Source organism: Lontra canadensis, unplaced genomic scaffold, assembly GCF_010015895.1.
Source record: "Lontra canadensis isolate GAN:19392208 unplaced genomic scaffold, GSC_riverotter_1.0 scaffold138, whole genome shotgun sequence".
NCBI lineage: Eukaryota > Metazoa > Chordata > Mammalia > Carnivora > Mustelidae > Lontra > Lontra canadensis.
In genome coordinates this window covers 590,855-610,702 of record NW_022631132.1, presented here as the reverse complement: position 1 = coordinate 610,702, position 19,848 = coordinate 590,855, and the positions used below count along the sequence as shown (strand labels likewise).

General features: G+C 38.8%; 1 protein-coding gene across 5 annotated transcripts in view; it reads left to right on the top strand.

The window, feature by feature from the left end:
- Window positions 1–19,848, top strand: part of ENOX2 (ecto-NOX disulfide-thiol exchanger 2) — a 261,275-nt gene that overhangs the window by 179,315 nt on the left and 62,112 nt on the right. For 3 of the 5 annotated variants that reach the window (XM_032843376.1, XM_032843378.1, XM_032843374.1), the window contains one exon: window positions 17,715–17,849. In XM_032843376.1, coding sequence (XP_032699267.1) covers window positions 17,753–17,849 — 97 coding nt within the window. In that variant the 5' untranslated portion in view covers window positions 17,715–17,752. Of the gene's footprint in view, window positions 1–5,351; window positions 5,358–6,206; window positions 6,213–7,497; window positions 7,510–9,204; window positions 9,294–11,597; window positions 11,602–17,714; window positions 17,850–19,848 lie in introns of those variants that run through there. The other 2 variants (XM_032843377.1, XM_032843375.1) reach the window with 2 other exon arrangements.

The following is a 19,848-nucleotide window of genomic DNA, read 5'->3' as shown; positions in this document are numbered from 1 at the left end:
CTTGCCTCTCTCATTAACCCCTTTGGCTGGTGTTAACTCATTCCTGGGCATTTGTTGCCATAGCTGCAGCCATCCCTCAGCTGGAGCCCTCCTGTTAGCCCCTGCTGTGGCCATGCAGGTCTGGCTTGCTTGTTCCAGGCGTCAGCTGTTAGGCGGAGGGCAAGAGCCTTGCAACCTCAGAGGTCAAACTGCTGTCCCATATACTTAAGCCCTGTCTGTATTTTTTTCTTTGCAGCAGATGGGCATGTGGCTGTCCAGCCTCAAGGCTGGGAAATGTGTATGGGAATATTACCAGCCCTCTTCTTCTCTCACCCCCTCCTGGGCACCCAAGCAGGTAGCCTAGCTCCATATTCAAAAAGATGATCGATATTCCCCCTCTGTTGTTTGAATCTCTCTTCCTTCAACACCTGTGGCAGCTGTGGGGAATCATGCACAACTTTTGTCTGTTCAGTGAAATAATTGCCAGCAGTTTTATGGAACATCTCTTGTGTGTATTTTTACCCATTTATAGATTTGATTATATCGTTTGTAGAATGGAAATGTGGCTTTTCACTGCTTACTCTCATTCTCACAAATCTTCAAGGAGAGACTCTTTTAAAAACAAAATGGAAATAACATGCAAATGGTTATGTTAATATCGCACAGGCAAAAGTCAGGATCTTCAGGTGGTTCCTTAGGCACAAACTGATCAGATGATGAGCACATCCTGCATGCATTTCTGTTCAAGTTACCAGCTAGAACTGTCCTATGAGAAATGACTAAGAAGAGAAAATGTTTGATGCCTGTAATGTGTGACTCCTTTCTGCCCTAGGCTCCAGCACTGACGTAGGCCAGAGCAAACAAACTCCCACACACGCAGATTGGACAGGTACAGTGGGATTTGAGGAGGATGTTTGTAGGTGGAAAGTTTCCATATAGACAGTAATACAGAGTTAGAAAAGAAAATTTAATTTTGTCTGCTCTGTGCCAGCTTTGCCAGACAGCTGGCAAGGGTAAATCTGGGTATTATCTCTAGACTTAGAAAATTCATAACTATCTAGTCTTCTACTTTGATGTTAACAGAACTGATATTATAGCATCATCAACAGCATTAACAACTAACATTTATAGAGTATCTCACAGCTTTCAAAAACTTTTACAATTGATATATCTGGTCTAACCATCTCACCAACCCTCTAATATCAGTATTACAGTTGTCTGCATTTTTGTGATGAGGGAGCCAAATCTCAGAGATGGTAAGTAACTTGCCCAAGGTCACACAGCCAGTAAGTAGCATAGTCTTCTGATTCCAAAACCCTGAGATACCCATGCTAGGCAATACACATAGCCCTGTCACCCTCTCTTTAGCCCACTGCCATCTCCATGTCTCCAAACCTCTGGGTAAACAAATTAAGGCCCATGCAGTGATTTGCTTGGAAAAAAAAAAAGGAAAAAGAAGAAAAAGAAAGTAGCCATATTGCAAAAGAATTACTGTCTTTCCAAATGGGTTCACCATTAAATGATATCTTTTTTTAAGATTTTATTTGTTTATTTGACAGAGAGCACAAGCAGTCAGAGAGGCAGGCAGAGAGAGAGGAGGAAGCAGGCTCCCCGAGGAGCATAGAGCCTGATGGGAGGCTCCATCCCAGGACCCTGGGATCATGACCTGAGCCGAAGGCAGAGGCTTTAACCCACTGAGCCACCCAGGTGCCCCATTAAATGATATCTTTAACACACATATTCGTTCATGGATCACAGACTACTACTGGAAAAGCTGCGTGGGGTGGGCAGAGAAGCAAGGGAAAGGAGAGAAATGTGAGAGAGAATAGCACAAAGCAAAGCTCTTGGCAACTAAAGAATCCTTCAGAAATTCAGACAAAATATTTCTGAAGAGATAGCATTGCCATATCTAGTAGTACTGTAAGGATACACAAGTAATGATTAACACAAAATTCAGAATAGTGGTTACCTCTGAGGGGAGATGGAAGGAATTAGGGAGGGGTATGTGAGGTCTTTAAAGGTAATAATTATATTCTTTTTCTTAAACTGCATGTTGGGTACACAATTTTCATTGCACCTTTTTTTTAATACTTTACACTTATCTCTTATAATTCCCCCTTTGTACCTATTCAGTTTATAGAGAAAGTGTGAATCAGTGAACAAATAGGATTTGACATATAGAAATTAGCTTTACATTTTTAAAATAGGTAGCCACTCTTGAAAGCTAGTTTCACTTTAGTTAAAAAAAAAAAAAAAAAGTAGCCACTTTGCTCTGACAAAATGTCCCAGCGACATACCAGTTGGTTTCTCAAGAAGTGGTGATGTGTAGGGAGGGCGTGCTTTCCCATAATTTTCCCAGAGTCTTTGAGCATTTCAGCTGTCTTGTCCCTCCCCTCTTCTTTCTCACAGTGAACTTCCAGGTTCTAAGAGAAGAAAGAACAGTGGCACGGTCATTTGGAAATTTGAAATTAAGCGCTTGAACTATAACCACGGATTTTTGGGTTGTTACCCAGAGAGTTATTATCTTTTGGCTTTCCTTGGTGTTGAACCTGACAGCAAATGCAGTGAACCAGTGGGCTTGTGTATTTGTTTTCGTCACTGGTTGATTTCTCTCTGACCAATCTAGGAATTCTATAAGCACAGGCTGACAGGAATTATGGCTTTTCTTCCATGTGGAAATAAGTGGATAAGCAAATACTCCCAGCCTGATTTTCTTTCCAATTCGTTATTTACAGGGAATTCACCCTCTGTAATCATTTTCAAATCAAATTTGCTCTACCAATCCCTGTAAGGTTTGCTCTGGAGATCATCACCAACGTAGATATCTTTTATTTTTTAGCAGCTTATGTCCCCTCCATGTTAATGACAATTAAAAAAAAACATGAATGGATTAAAGGTGATGTCACTTGTGGCCTGGAGATTAACTCAGGAAGAAAATTTAAGTCACAGCAGAAATGGATAAAAGGAAGGAAAGTCAATAACTCATGCTTGTTTGCTATTTGGACTACTATTGCTGTATTAAAATATTCAAGAGAACTATTGCATTAAATGGGGAAAATATATCATGTTAGATAGATTCCGGGAAAGGTACTATTATTAATATCATCCCAGAATCACAAAGTGCCGACCAAATCACTTGCATATAGATTGTTCCTGAAGTAGGCTGATACAGTGGGTGTCCTCTGCCCAGCTGTCAGAGGTCACAGCTGTGGCCATAACCTCTCTTTGTCTTATTGAAAAGATGGCTATGAAAAGCAACTTTTCCCGCCTACCCCATTGCCTCCATCCTTGTCATGGAAATGAAGAAGTGATGCTAAGTAATTCTGGCTTTCCTGCACCACAGATGGGGTGATCACAAGTGAGAGCATGGATGTAAATGCCGTCCATGCTTTTGGGAAAAAAGCAAATAGGTTTTGGCAGCAGGTCTGATGGGTTTGGGGTATATATAGTGGAGGAGGACGGTTAACACCGGAAAATATTTTGAGGTTTTATTAGCAGTACCACTTTAAAAAAATGTAGCAGATGAGAAGCATATAAATTAGTCCCACTGTTCTTTCTGGCAGTTCTCTTGGTAAAGAACTGGTTAGAGAGAAGCCATATTGTTCTTTTCTGTTTAAATACATACCCCCATATTACTAATGACTAGTTCCTCTACTGGTATTTTCCTGTCCTTTTCATAACTTAAAGAATTATAATACCCCCTTTTTTCCCCACCCCAAATGGCCCCTGTTTTCTATAAGATATCAGAGTTAATGCCCACTATTGTTAATATATTAATAATGATTACTAGTATTTTACTACCACTTACTGAGCTAGCTGCTGTGATGGACTTTTTTTCACGTATTTTCTCCTTTAAGCCTTACCACAGCCCCATGAGATAGATATTATTGTTGTCCTCATGTTTCAGATGTGGAAAATGAAGACAAGAGACATTAAGTTACTTCCCAAGAATCACACAACTAATAAGTGACAGGCCAAGATTATATCTAATACAAAAACCATGATCTTAACTAGTTATAACCTCATTTTTTCTTTATTCAGGGTCACACAGCATTAAAGGTTGAGAGTTTATCATGCTTGGTCTGGCCAAAGGCACAATGGGGGTTGGTGAAAGTGTGTTGCAGTTTTGAAGAAGAAATCATTTACTTTAAAACATGATGTTGGGGGCTTGGCAATGTGAAGTTCTGTATGGTTCATGCTATTGTTTTCTGATTATTTGTTCAATTAAGGTGAAGTCTGAAAACTCAACTTAGGCTGCTTGTTGAGGTAAAGAAGCTAGAAAGGGCCAGAGTTGCTGGCACAAGGCAGAGAGCCATTAGTCACTGCTTCCTGTGGCTGTATGCGTATATATAGCATCGCCCTTAATATCTGAAGATGACTCTGCTGATGCAGCCAGTTCTCAAGCCAAAGTTCCTATCACCAGTAGAATTTAACACTTGACTTGTTTATAGTGGTCATGGCCAGTGTCCCACCCCTCTGACTTAGACCATAGCCTTGTAGTTAGTGACTCACAAAGCAACTCAACAATACAGTCTAATACCCATCCTCTTAAAGTCCAACCAACTGGAGAATACAAAATTACTCTAGTTTTTTAATATTCTACTTTTAGGAGAGAGGAGTAATAAGTAAACTGATATGGAAAATATTCTCTGCTCACACCCATTCCTCCAAAGACAATTTCTATTCTAGTTTTTAGACCTGGCACAAATACAGCCTTATCTCCTACACCTTTTAAGATACCCACAGTACCATCATAATTGGTTTATCCTTCGAAACTTACTTCCATCACTTCTCCAGATTAACATCACTTCCTCTGTGTTCCACCTTCCTCTCTACCACCACCTCTCCTCTCCTCCCAGCAGAGTAACTGCCTCCCCTTCATATCTCTGTTTAGCCAGTATCAAGCTATACAGTAATTTGTCTATCTCTCTCACTAGTCTGTGAGCCCCTTTAAGGGCAGGAAAACATGGATTTTTCACTCTGGTACCACCAAATAGTGCATGGGTTTAACATGTTTGTTAAATTAATATTCAGAATGGATCCTGAAGCCCTGCTGTAATCTTACTCAATGATTCAGATAGAGCTAGCACATATTTACCACATGTGTTTTCGCCACAGTCTTGTGAAAGGAGTGGCATCATTCTTATTTATACATGGAGAGACCAAAGTTCTGTGTTTCTTTAATTTGTAGTAGGCCTAAGAGTTATCTTGGGTACTTGCTCAACAGGCAGATTCCTCAGCACCACCCAAATGGAAACCTTAGCTGTGGACCCTGGAACATGACTGGTTAGCAAGCACCCCAGGCGATTGTGATGCACATGATTGGACTGCACTTTGACAAACACAGGTGTGAGTGGTTGCTACACAGCAAGAAAAGAGTCAACCCAGAGTTGAAACTCAACCCTCTAAATTCCAGATCTAGTTATATTTCTCTTTGTTGCACTCTATCTCCTATGGCAAGCAAGTGGACTCAAACATGTTGGAAAGATTTTCAGGAACAAGGGCTAAAGTAAGATGGCTTATGGATTAACCCCAGGACTATTTTTTTTTTCCTCCAAGAGATCTTGCCAGACTTCCAACAGCATAGCAGCAAGGTTGTCAAGTTACCTCTTACAAAACTTACATCAGGAAAGCATAGACCACAGAGCTTTGGGAACTTACAGAATTTATGCTTCTCTTTTTTTTCTTTCTCTGTCCCCCCCACCCACCAGCCATACCATTAACTTAAAATCTGTTGTTTAACAGGCAGTTAGCACAGACATTAAAATAGTTGGGGGGTAAGGTATTATTTTGGGGGCCCATTTATGCTTTTGGTGTTTTTGTCTAAATATTAGGTAAGGAAATATGGAATGAATGCAATGATGCAATCTCAAAACTAAACCACCATAGTCGACTATTCAACCTAGACCAGGGTAATATGAGTTCACTGGGATCTCAGAAGTCCAGGAGGCCAGGGGTGGGAATGACAGACCTTAGTCCAGAAAAGCCCAACAGAGTCTCTAGTGCAGCTAGCCCTTGCTTTTCCTGACTGAGAAGGCTTCAAAGATCCTAATGGTGGAGCATATTGGACTTCCAGGACCCCTGCGTCCAACCTCAACTTATTCTCTTGGTTCACATGCAGCTTATAACCTTGAAGTGACAAGGACTATTCTGAGATTCTTCAGTCTGTGCCAGCCCATCTTGAAATAGCAAAAGAGGCCCCCAGCTCCAGCTCAGAGAAGTGGGAGAAGAGACCCCCACAGGGCAACCAAATGGTTTCTTTCTTAATGGGAGCTAAAACAGTGGAAAGATAAAGATGAAGTGGGGTTAAGATCATGATTGATTATTTGCTCAGCATTCTTTATAGTATAGTTGTATATAGCTCAGGGGTTAAAAGTATGGGCTCTGAAACTGTAACTGCCTGAATTTACATTTCAGTTCCAGCATTAACTCCATCTGTGACCTTGGGCAACTTCTAGCTTCTTTGTCTTTCATTTTCCTTAGCTGTAAAATGGGTATGATAAATATTACCAACCTCATAGGCTTGTGAGAATTAGATTACATAATACATATAAAGCCTTAAAACGGTGTTTGGCACATAATAAGCATCTAATCAATACTAGGAATTAGCATCATTATTGTTAGGTGAATAATACAGGTGAGTAAAAAGGCTAAAAAGTGTGTGGAACTTGCCTAAAGTCACACAGCTATTGAATAGTAGAGCCAAGATTTGATGTGGCATCTATCTGGCTCAAAATCTATATTTCTTCCACTATACCTCGTTGCCTTTACAAATGCAGGATATATGCTGTGAGTTCCTTGGAGAGGTGTATGCCAAGACCTGTGTCCTTCTTCTTCCTTGCTACACCCCATCCCCACTGCAGCTGCCATCTGGAGGGCTGGCTTGGCACTCTAGCTTCTTGTATGTCTAGTTAAAAACCTTGAATATCCATGGGGCACCTGGGTGGCTTAGGCAGTTAAGTGTCTGACTCTTGATTTTAGCTCAGTTCCTGATCTCAGAGTTGTGAGATCAAGCCCCACTTCAGGCTCCGTGCTGGGTGTAGAGCCTGCTTGAGATCCTCTCTCTCCCTCTCCCTCTGCCTCTGCCCCTCCCCCATCAAAAAAAAACCACCTTGAATATCCTTGTAACTGCTCCAGTATGGAGGTGGCTGCGTCCAGGACCCTCCAGCTTATAGACTAAACCAATGAAGCTTCCAGGATGAGGGTTAGTTTGAGAAACTACTCTCTACACTGAGGTTCTCATCTGTATACCTTGAGGATCAAGTTATTATCTCCCAGCCTCTACCCTGCCACTCTCACAGCCCTTGTGAAAATGATTACCTACAATATAGGCTAGCACAGAACCTTTCCCCTTCCCTCCCTACCCTTCCCCTCCTCTTCCCCAAGAAAGAATATGTTGTGACACCCTGATCCCCTTGAGTGTCTCTTTGATCCATTCTTGGAAACACTCATAAGGAAATAAAGCCCTTGCTTGTCTAATAGTATCATCTTTCTCAAGCCATCTAGGAGCCGTGTCTTACAAAAGCTCCTGTCAGTTCTCTCACCCTGCATAGCCATGATGCAAGCTGTGGTGTCACTGCTGGTGACGTCTGTAATCAGAGAGTGGGATGTGCCTGGGGCTTCAGTGCATTGTTCACAAATAATGATGGATTGTTAATTTTCAAAGAAAATGAAGAGGGATTCAAAATAGCCCCTGCAATGCACAATATATTGCTTCATGAGCAACAAATACCAAACAGAAGATAAAACCTTGAGCCCTAGGCTTAATGCAGAACCAAAACGTGATTTATCCTGCTGTTTACTTTCCCTTAGCCAGAGAACAGAAAGCACAATGTTACTCTGTTCTAGGACACCCAACCCTGCCCTTGTGCCATACTCTTTTACAACATGTACTTCTTGAGTGCCTACTGTATGTAAGGTCCTGTATGATGTACTAGAGATGGTGTTTTCTTCTGTGTTCCATGCAAGTATTTTCTAAACTTCCTCTCTCTTTCCTTTGTCACTGTATTCCTAGTGTTATTTGCAAGACTTCCAAGGCACCTAGACTCTCCACTGTGAGGATCATTTCTTTGGTGTGAAGCATAAAATTAGCCATGCTAAAAATGTTAGTGGATTCTTGATGGAGGAGGTGGTCCGATTTGTTTTAGTACAATGGCATGAGGGAGTAGTGGGGAGGTGGGTTTGGCTGCACATGTGGTAAATGGGAAGGGATTGTGAGGAAGCCAAGGGTATGGGATACCTGGGTGGCTCAGTCAGTTAAGTGACTGCCTTCAGCTCAAGTCATGATCCCAGCGTCCTGGGGTTCAGTCCCGCGTCGGACTCCCTGCTTAGCAGGGAGCCTGCTTCTCCCTCTGCCTGCCTTCCTCCTTGTGCTTGTATGCTCTGTCTCATTCTGTCTCTCCGTCTCTGACAAGTAAGAAAGTAAGTAAGTAAGTAAATAAATAAATAAATAAATCTTTAAAAAAAAAAAAAAAAAGAAGCCAAGGGTATAAAGCACTCTCCAGTAAGAACACATGGAAATTGCTGCAGTAGAGCAAGGTTTCTCAGCCTTAGCACTATTGACACTTGGGGTCAGATAATTTTTTTTCTGTGGCAGGGGGTGGGGGTGTCCTACATTGTAGAATGTTTAGCAGTATCCCTGGCCTCTACCCACCAGATTCCAGTAGCACCTCCTACCTCCAATCATGACGATCAAAGGTATCTCCAAATATTGCCAAATGTTTCCTGATGCAGGAGTGGGCAACTTAGCCCCAGTTAAGAATTCCTGCTATAGAGGACCTAGGGAACACCCACCTGTGTAATGATGAACTCGATAGCCCTCCCAGCTCAAATATTTTATAACTTTATGCTTTCCGTAGTTTAATATAGTATAGTGGTTAAGAGCATGAATTGTGGAATCAGACTGCCTAAGTTTGAATCCTAGCTTCACTGCAAGCTAACTGTATGACCATTGACAGGTTGCTTAACCTCTCTGTTCCTGTTACTTCAACAGAAAACGGGGATGATGAGAGGTCTTACTTCATAGGGTTGTTGTGAGTTTTAAATGAATGTACATAAAGTGCCTAGAACAGTGCCTGGCACATAGTAAGTATTAAATAAGTGTTAAGTATCTTTAGTCTTGTTATAATTACTATCATTAACACTATTATTCACCATTTATCTAAGTACTGGTATGTTCCAGAGGTCTGTTTCACCCAGCTTTGGACCACTATCTTCCTTCTGCAGAAATGACTAGAGGGCTAAGTCCACGGTGCAGTACTACACAATGCAAAGAGATTTTATTTGGCTGTGGGTCTATGAAATAGGCTTTGCAGGTAAGCCCCACTTCATACAATTGCTGGGTTCTTCCAGAGTTCACTTATTTAAAAGAACACTAATTGACACCTACTTTGAGCTAATCACTGTTAAATATGATAAAAGTAAATGAGATTTATATCCCCTGCCCTCAAGGAGCTAACAAATATGGCTGCTACATGCACATTTATTTTAATAAGTTTAATTACCTTTAAATTTTCAAAGAAATTCTAGTCAATTCCTTTTTACTCAGGAGGAATTTATTTGTGATGAAAAACATCTTCCCATCTACAGATATATCTTCCTTAAAGTTTGTATTTATGGAATTGTTGTTTTCTTATATATAATCAGCATGTTAAGATTATAATACCTCAAATAATCACCATTTATCTTCCCCTCACTCTCCATTTAAAATTTTCAATATTTAGTCCTCAGAAGAAACCCATCAAAAGAGATTTTATCTTAATAAAACAACAGAGTGGTATCTGAATAGCTTGGCACCTGCTATACACCTACCTTCTTCTGGGAAGAAGAATGTCTCTGCAGGACCCTCCTACCTATGTCATATATTTCCTCGTGCATTTATTTAAAATCATTTATTAAACATCCTCTCTGTGTCAGAAACAGTGTCTAGGCACTAGAAATAACAAAGAGGAATAAGGGAATCCAGAGTCTAGGAGGAGAGGCAGACACAGAAAGAGGTGATCAAAAATACAATGTGAAAAGGGCTATCATAGTAATGTGTTCAATGAGCTAGGGGAACATAGAAGATAACGGGCTCTTTGAGAGGAAGTTCAGTGAGATGGATAAAACTGTGGGCATTAGTACCAGAGCTGCCTGGGTTCATTTCCCTGTTTTACCACTTCTTAGCTGTGCAATATTAAGCTGATTACTTAAACTGCCTGTGCCTCTGTTTCATCATCTGTATAATGTATTGTTATAATTCCTGTATATGCTTTGTCTCTCAGTAGACTTTGAACCCTTCAAGGGCTAGGACTACTTCATTATGATCATCTTAATTATTACCATGTTACTGTTACTACCTACCAAGTACTTACTATGAGTCAGAAGCCATGCTAAGTTCTTTACCCACATTATCTAATTTAATCTTCAACAAGCCTATGAGGTCGATACTATCACTTTCCTAAATTTGTAGCTTGCCATTTTTTTAATCATCAAACCCAGTTCTTTATTCAGAAGACTTACCATAGTGTGTAATTATTTTATGTTTGTCTGTATTTTAATATCTCCCTCTTGTACTAGAGAGCTTCATAAGAACAAGGTTGAGGCCTGTTTGACTCACCATATTGTCTTCAACGTCTAGGATGGACCCCGACACATAGAAAATGTTCAGTGAACATACAGCAAATATAAAAGGAAGGCTGGAAGGCAGACCGGCAAGAAGAAAAGAAAAGGGAGAAACAGAATGAGCATATTGTGGTTACTTAGTAGAGCTAGACTCTGGTCTCAAATCATCTGACTCCCAAATGCATACTCTTGATCACTAGGCAAGATTGCTTCCTACTCTTAACAAACCTTCCATAAATGCTGGTTGACAAAACTCTCTCCTCAGCTTTGCACCATACTGTGTAATAAAATTATGGCAAGCATAAAAGCCAATGGATATAAGCCTGGGCATAAGAAAGAGAATTACAGGAGAGTAAATCGCCAGAGAAGGACAGCTTTTGTCTTAATAAAAAGAGTATGGTTGATGAGATAACACCAACATACTGCACTTGTTTCAAAGGAAATAAAGATAATTAGGTCTACTATAGAATGTGTGTATCACAGAATGTGTGTGTGTGTATGTGTGTGTCTGTGTCTGTGTCTGTGTGTGTGTGTGTTTTCTTCAAGATCAAATAACTGACAATAATGGACTGGTTCAATCAACTGAAGTATAATATAAAAATAAACAGATGACAATGACTTGATAGTTATGGAGCAATACCAAGTTAAAATGGCTAATTACTTCCAAATATTTTATTCTTCTGGCACTAATGAACTCTTGCTCCAAAGTGCCATAAATTCAATCAACTTACCTAGAAGGCATTCATTCACAATTACTCTACAACTTGTGATCTCTTGAGGAGTCGCCACACAAGGCAGAACGGAAAACCAGCGTAACAGGAGATGTTGTTCGGATGGGTAAGGAATTTTGAAGACTATTTGACAACACTTGATTGACTTGTCAATATTCTTGGCCACTGCCGGTGAATGTAGGACTAATGGGAAAATGAGCAATCTCTTCCTTTAGTGACATGGAACGACTTTCATAACACACTTAAGGAAATTGCTAGATGTCCATTTTTAGTCTAGAAAGTGAGTCAGGTCTGGACTTAACTTTTCCACCATCAAGTGATGATTCTAAACAGATGTTCAGCACAGCATATTTTGTTACTGCAGACCTTAAATCCAGTTTGCTGCCGGACAGAAGATCATCTGGGATTTCCCTTTGAAAGTAAAAATTTACAAGCTTGCTGATATGTACTACTGTGCCTATATGGGAGAAAGATTATAGCTAATGCTATCAAACTGAATTATTAGTTGGGTTCATCTATCTCTAGTTGTAACTCTCAGTAAATTTCTACATGTCAATTCAGTTGTCCTGGAAAGAGAATTAGTTTAGCAACTATGCTATCCCTTTTAAGACAATTTTATCATTCTGAAAAGGTATATAAATAATCAGTTGCCACTGCATGGATTGCTTTTTGCTCAAAATCAGTGTAAGTTGACTTTCTTTATTCATTCATCCAAATTTTTCTCAAATTCCTACTTTATACCAGACACCGAACTAAGAAACAAAGACACCTAAAACCAAGTCCCTTATGTAAAGGAGCACACAGGCTAGCTAGCAGAAGAGAAACATGTGATTCAAGAGAGACTATAATTCAAGGCAGTCGATGATAATGTTCAGTTGTTCTTGCTTCCTGGAATGCTCTTAAACCCTAATCCTCCATTTACTACCTGGAGGAAAATCCTATACCTCCTTAAAGACTCATTTCAAATTATTCTTACCCAGTGAAACCTTCCCTAGTATTCCTCTTGCTCTCTGTGCCCCCAAACACATACAACTAAAAGCCATTCCAGCAGATTTAATTATTCCTTCTCTATTCTCATAGCACTTTCCTCATAGTTTTACTGCAGCACTTATTAAAATAATTTATATTTAGTTGTTTATATGTCATGCTCTCATTGTATTATGAGTTTTTCCAGAGCAGTAAATGAATTTTGTTCATCTCCATATTTCTAGTCACTAACATATGACCTGACATATAGTAAGACTCAATAAAAGTTTGGTTTATGGGAAAAGAGTGAGAGAATAAGCAAACACATAAAAATCAAATTCTAGGTAAAATGTTAATGATAATACACTAGGAGGGAGTAATTGATTCCAGGGAGGTGGTTTCACAGACAAGGTAACATTTCACATGACCCTTGAAAAATGAGTAGGATTTGACAGGTAGAGATGGGTGTTGGGGGAATGGAGGGAAATGAAAAAGCAGAACTCCTTAAGAATTTAAGAACTGAATTTATCATAGCAAAATAATGCTGTTAATTACACGTGGTCCTTATCTAAACCATCTGGTTCATGTAAACAAGCCTAGCAGGAACTCTACTTGCTAACATTTTAATAGGCACTTTGAATTAATATATATTTTGAAAATAGTAATACTGTGCTATCCTTTTTTTAAAAAACTGGTAATTTAGATAATTCTCTCCCCTCCCCAGAAATTAGTCCAGAGTTTGGCTAGGTTGGTACATTGTAAATTCTCATTTTTTGATCTCAGAATTCTTTATTAAGAATAATTCTTGGGTTATGGACATTGAGGAGGGTATGTGCTATGGTGAATGCTGTAAACTGTGTAAGACTGTGGATTCACAGACCTGTACCCCTGAAGCAAATAATACACTATATGTTAATTTAAAAAAGAATAATTCCTGATTCTCTTATGTTTCTCAGAACTACAGAACCAACGAGGAGCCAGACTCTTGCAAGAAATTATTTTTGGTGTGGGGGCCCAGTCCTTCTAAACCTAGATGTGTCCTCTTGAGGTCATTCTGCAGCTATTAGAGAAAATCAGGGTGCACATTCAGTAATCTCAACAGGCCCCTTCCAGCTATAACATTCCCTAAAACGTGTCTCACCTGGACTGGAGATCGGGTGTTCAGATGAACCAAATAATCAATATGTAAGCTCTTAACCCAAAGGATATTTGATGCCCCATGTTTGTTTCCTTAATAACATTTATAAGGAGACTATTTCTAGCCATAATATGCCTTCATAGGAGAGCACTGAAAACTGGGTGTGAGGGCTAGAGTTTCTACCCATAGAGAAATTACCAGTTCTGAAATGTGACTTCTGACTATAGTAACAAATGCTTAAGGCCATTAGTCACTCTGTGTGGGGGCGGAGGGAGTGATTTATGGAGAAGATACATAGACAGGATAGAAGAATGGTAAAAACTAATATTTCAGAAATAATGTTTCTGGACATCTGCATTTGCTTGTTCTGACCATTTAGTGTCCAAAATAGCACTTTTCTTAAAAAAAAAAAAAAAAAGGCCAAGAATCATCCCTGATGTTCCCAGGTTAGAAGGATGTGATAGATGTTAACAAATAGCAAGCTACTATTAGAAGGGTTGCCTTCAGGAGTATAATTGGCAGGAGTGTACATGAGAGGTAGGAGAAGAGCCGTGGAAAGATTTTTCTAAGGCAATAATTAATCAGAGGGAAATTTCCCAAAATAAGTCTTTCTGTGCTCCAATGACTTATGATTATATATCTCCCAACTATGAAGTATATACATGCACACACACATATAACCCACTTCAATGTCTGCTTATGTCATCACTCCCCTCTTGCTTCTGTATCTAATAACTACCCATCACTCAAGACATGCTCTATAGAAATCAGGCCCATTTGTTCAAATCCTATCTTCTCCATGAAGTCTTTCCCACCTACTCAAGCCACAGTAACTTTTCATTCCATAAACTTCAGTAACATCTCTGGTCAATTCCATTAAATTCTTTGATTGTTTCTTAATTGTTCACTGGAGATAATAAAGTGAAGTGGCTAAAAGTATATAACCTGGGTGACATCAGACAACATATGTGATCTTCAAAAGCCTCTCATCTATTAGGGGTGCCTAGGTGGCTCAGTGAGTTAAGCATCCGACTCTTGGTTTTGGTTCAGGTTGTGATCTCATGGGTCCTGGGATCCAGCCCCAAATCACGCTCGTGCTCAGTGGGGAGTCTGCTTAAAGATTCTCTCCCTCTCTACCCCTCCCCCACTCTCTCACATGCACACACTCTCTCTAATATAAACAAATCTTTAAAAATAAATAGAGTCACTTATGGTTATGTTTATAAAAAATAAAATTAAAAAAACATAAATATTCAATTGCTTAATTGATTAAATTTGATTTAATTATTTATGTAAAGATATGATCGATAAAATATTCATCTTTTGAAAAGTTAAAGATAAAATTCATTTTTGTTAAAGTAAACTAACATATATGTGAATAAACATCTTCATAGTAAAAACAAAATAAATTAATTAATTAATTAATTAAAATCCTCTCATCTATTAAATTGAGATATAAATAGTTCCTCCCGTAAAGTTGTTTTAAAAGTTAAATGAGAATAATGCATGCCAAGTGCTTTACCTAGCACATAGTGAGTGTTCAACAATTATTGGTAGTAATGTATGAAGGTGGTGAGAGTAGTGATAATAGTAATAATCATTACCACCATCACTGGTCTCTTAAGTTAGATTGTAGAGCCTTTGAAGGCAGGGACTGTGTATTCTATCTGCTTCTATCTATACTCTCTGATGTACCCCTAATTCCCAAAACATTTAGTTGGCTAATTTGATATCTGTTGATTGTGTGTCCATTTCTATTCAATGCTACTCCCTCAAAGATATGAAATAACATCAAAAATATAATTTTTCATTTCTTATTGCTACTATGAAAGCCCTTGGATGATTTTCCTTCATTTGCATGCATGAGTAATTTGGATGGAAGCTGCTGAAGTAATTGTAATGCAACTAGACTATGAGAAGAATGAGAAGCATCCCAAGCTCCTATGGTATATACAGTTGGGAAGAAAACCCCAGAAAACTATAAAACTCTGATGAATGAAATCAAAGAACTGGGGTACCTGGGTGGCTCATTTGGTGAAGCCTCTGCCTTCGGCTCAGAGCATGATCCCGGGGTCCTGGGATCAAGCCCCTCATTGGGCTCCCTGCTCAATGGGAAGCCTACTTCTCCCTCTCACACTCCCCTTGCTTGTGTTCCCTCTCTCACTGTCTCTCTCTCTCTGTCAGATAAATAAAATCTTTAAAACAAAAACAACAAAAAAGATTTCAAAGAACAAAATAAATGGAGAGATATTTCATGTCCATTGATAGGAAGACACAGTACTGCCAAGATGTCAGTTCTTCTCAACTTGATTTAATGCAATCCCCATCAAAATCCAAACAAGTTATTCTGTGTATATCAACAAACTGATGCTTAAGTTTATATGGAGAGGCAAAAGGCCCAGAATACGCAGCACAATATTGAAGAAGAACAAAGTTGGAAAGCTAATGCTACCCAACTTCAAGATTTACTATAAAGCTACAGTGATCAAGCCAGTGTGGTATTGGTGAAATAATAGACAAGTAGATCGGTGGAGTAGAATAGAGAACCCAGAAATAGACTCCACAAATAGAGTCACCTGATCTTTGGCAGAGGAGTAAATGCAATACAATGGAGCAAAGATGGTCTCTTCAATAAATGTGCAAGAACTGGAAATTTGTATACCAAAAAAAAATCTAGACCCAGATTTCATACACATCACAAAAATTAACTCAAAATGGATCATAGACCTAAATGTGCATTGCAAAACTATAAAACTCCTAGAAGATAACATAAGAGAAAACCTAAAGGACCTTGGATATGGTGATGGCTTTAAATATAACACCAAAGTCATGATCCATAAAAGAAATTATTGATAAGCTGGAGTTCATTAAAATTAAAATCTTCTCTTTTGCAAAAGACACTGTAAAGAGACTGAGAATACAAGCTACAGACTGGTAGAAAATATTTGCAAAATATGCATCTGATAAAGGACTATTGTCTAAAATATACAAAGAACTCTTAAAACGCAGTAAGAAAACAACCCAATTTTAAAACGTGTCAAAAAACTTTAATAGATACCTCATTTAAAAAGATATGCAGATGGCAAATAAGCATATGGAAAGATGCTCCACATTATGTACCATCAGGAAAATGCAAAGTAAAGCAATAAATACCACTAGACGACTATTAGAGTGGCCAGAATCCAGAACACTGACAACACTAAATACTGGTAATGATATGGAGCAACAGAAACTCATTTATTGCTGATGGGAATGCAAAATGGTGCAGGCATTTTGGAAGACAGGTTGACAGTTTCTTATAAAAATAAACATGTTCTCAGTACAGTCCACTGATTGTGCTGTTTGGCGTTTTCCCAAAGGTGGTGGAAACTTATGCCCACACAAAAATGTGCACATGGATGTTTATAGTAGTTTTATTCGTAATTGTCAAAACTTAGAAACAACTGCAGTGTCCTTCAGTAGGTGAATGGATAAACTGTGGTGCAACCATATGATGGAATATTATCCAGGACTAAAAGGAAATGAGCTATCAGACCATGAAAAGACACGGAGGAACATTAATGCATACTACTAAGTGAGAAAAGCCAATCTGAAAAGACTGCATGTTGTATGATTCAAACTATATGACATTATAGAAAAGGTGAAATTATGGAGATGGAATAAGATCAGTAATGGCCAGGGGTTGGGGGCAGGGAAGGATGCATAAGCAAGCACAGAGAATTTTTAGGGCAGTGAAAATATTCTGTATGATACCAGAATGATGTATACATGTTATTATATATTTGTCCAAAACCATGGAATGTACAACACCCAGAGTGAACACTAAAGTAAACTATGGCATTTGGGTGGTTATGATGCATCAGTGTAGACTCATGAGTTGTAAAAAATGTGCTTTTCTGGTGCAGAATGTTGATAATGAGGGGACTCTGCATGTGTGGGGGCAAGGGGCACATGTGAAATCTCTGTAACTTCTCCTTAATATTGCCGTGAACCTAAAACTGCTCTAAAAAAAATAAAGTCTTCATTAAAAAAAAAAAACACACAAGGGAAGGAAGGAACAGAGGGAGCAGAAAGAAAGAAACACACTAAAATGCCATCTGGTAAACTGCTTTCAAATTCTATGACTTACTGCCGATTCAAGCCGTATTGTTTTAACCCTTGTAAAGAGCTGGCATTAAGGCCCTATCTACCATTTGTCCATCAGTCCATTTCTGTAAAGAGTTTGACAGTTTATGTTACGCAAACTATATACTGAAACCTTAATACAACAAATTATTTTGCTTGTCATTTCTCTTTAGCTGATAATAGTAGAAATCTGAATGTGGATTCCACTGCAATGACACTACCTATGTCCAATCCAAATGCATGGGCCACAGCAATGAATAATCTTGGAATGGCACCACTGGGAATCGCTGGACAACCAATTTTACCTGGTATGCTATTTTTAATCACATCACAAGTGTTTCTTTTTATTGGCCATGTGGTAATAAATATAACAGTATGACACAACTTCTTTTTAAGTTGGCATTTTCCAGATTCTGCCTAGAGTGTGCATTTTTTGTAATATGAGCTTTGTAGGCTGGGTAGCCAGAAGTTACTAATATACTCCCTATCGCACTATGGGCAAGGTAGGAATATATCTGATGCAGGATATGGTCGTTAAATATTTAAATAGCTCATTGAAATAAAAGACAACAAGATTTGGCAAGGAATTACAAAGTTTATTTAATTTTATAGATTTAGAGGAGACAAATAAACATGGAGTGGAAATGAGAATTGACTTAGACATCTCAAAAATCACAGATTTGTAAAGTGGGGAAAAGGAGATGGTGGGGACCATCCCAAAGTTGTTCATATTGAATAACTGTTTCAATTTTTTAAGCAAAGTAACCAGCAAGAGAATGGGCATGGTGTACTAACGCCATCTCCACTAAAGATAAAATCATCTGAGTGAAATAAGTCAAGCAGAGAGAGTCAATTATCATATGGTTTCACTTATTTGTGGAGCATAACAAATAGCATGGAGGACAAGGGGAGATGGAGAGGAGAAGGGAGTTGAGGGAAATTGGAAGGGGAGTTGAACCATGAGAGACTATGGACTCTGAAAAACAATCTCAGGGTTTTGAAGGGGCGGGGGGTGGGAGGTTGGGGGAACCAGGTGGTGGGTATTAGAGAGGGCACGGATTGCATGGAGCACTGGGTGTGGTGCAAAAACAATGAATACTGTTACGCTGAAAAGAAATTTTAAAAAAAAGATAAAATCAGAAGAAAAATGCCACAGCATCTGAAGCATTTGGTTTAAACACACACAAAGAAATCTTCTGTGCTGTCAGAACTATTAACTATTAAAATGGATTTATGAAGACATTAGGAAATTGCCATCTCAGGAAGCCGCAGGTTCTTATAAAATACCCTAAACATTAATCTCCCCAGGTTCATTTAATTGTGATCCTTCTTAAATGAATGACAGAACCAGGCTGATCAAGTACCTTGCTTCTCAAAATATAATCTGCATAATCCAGGAGGTGTTAAGAAGCCCAGAATTTTCAACCCCAGTTCAGAGCTACTGAATCAGAAGCTGCATTTTAACATGATCCCCAGGTTATTCACAAATACAGTAAAGTTGAGAAATGGATCTAGAGTGATGCCACTTTGTTGTGCCATTTGTTTATATAGTTAGTGACCCCCACTCCCCCCAAAATACTTTCACAATTCCAGTTCAGATTTTGAATCCTTGTAAGTTATAATGGGAACATGGTAGGGTAGGCAATGATGCTTAATAATCTTAATAATAAATTAATAAATGTGATTACATAGAAACTGGGAAACCAGCATAAAAGTAGCCAAATATAAAGAAAAAAAATATGTGAACGAGAAATGGGTGAAGAGCAAAGGAACTTGGATTTTATATATGTCGGAGGCAAAGAACTCTCCCATCAAACTATACTTCATGCTCTAGACTATAGTTGACTAGATTGCATCCTGCTCCGTTAGACCAACCATGGTTGAAATGAGCAACCAGGGATCCTTTGAGGGCCAAATGATTGGACCATGGTTCTCCTTGGGTTTTGAATGACTATTGGGGGCAATCTGGAATCAGCGGGTGCTATGACAGAAGCCAGTATTGCATAATAGTTAAGTGCTCAGACCCTGGAGTCAATCTGCCTGACTTCCAAGCCTGTTTCTTTCACTACTTTATTTTGAGTAGTTAAATATCTTCTAGGAGACTCAGTTTCTTCATTCATAAAATCAGACTAATAATACTTAACCCCTAGGGGTTTTGTGACAATTAATTGTGCTTAGAACGATGCCTGGCACGTAGTTAGTGCTCAAACATGTTGGCTACCATAATACTTTAAAACATTGTTAATATATTTCTTACAGATATTTCTAAAGGGTGTAATAGGTCTTTAAATTTAGTTCTTCATTATT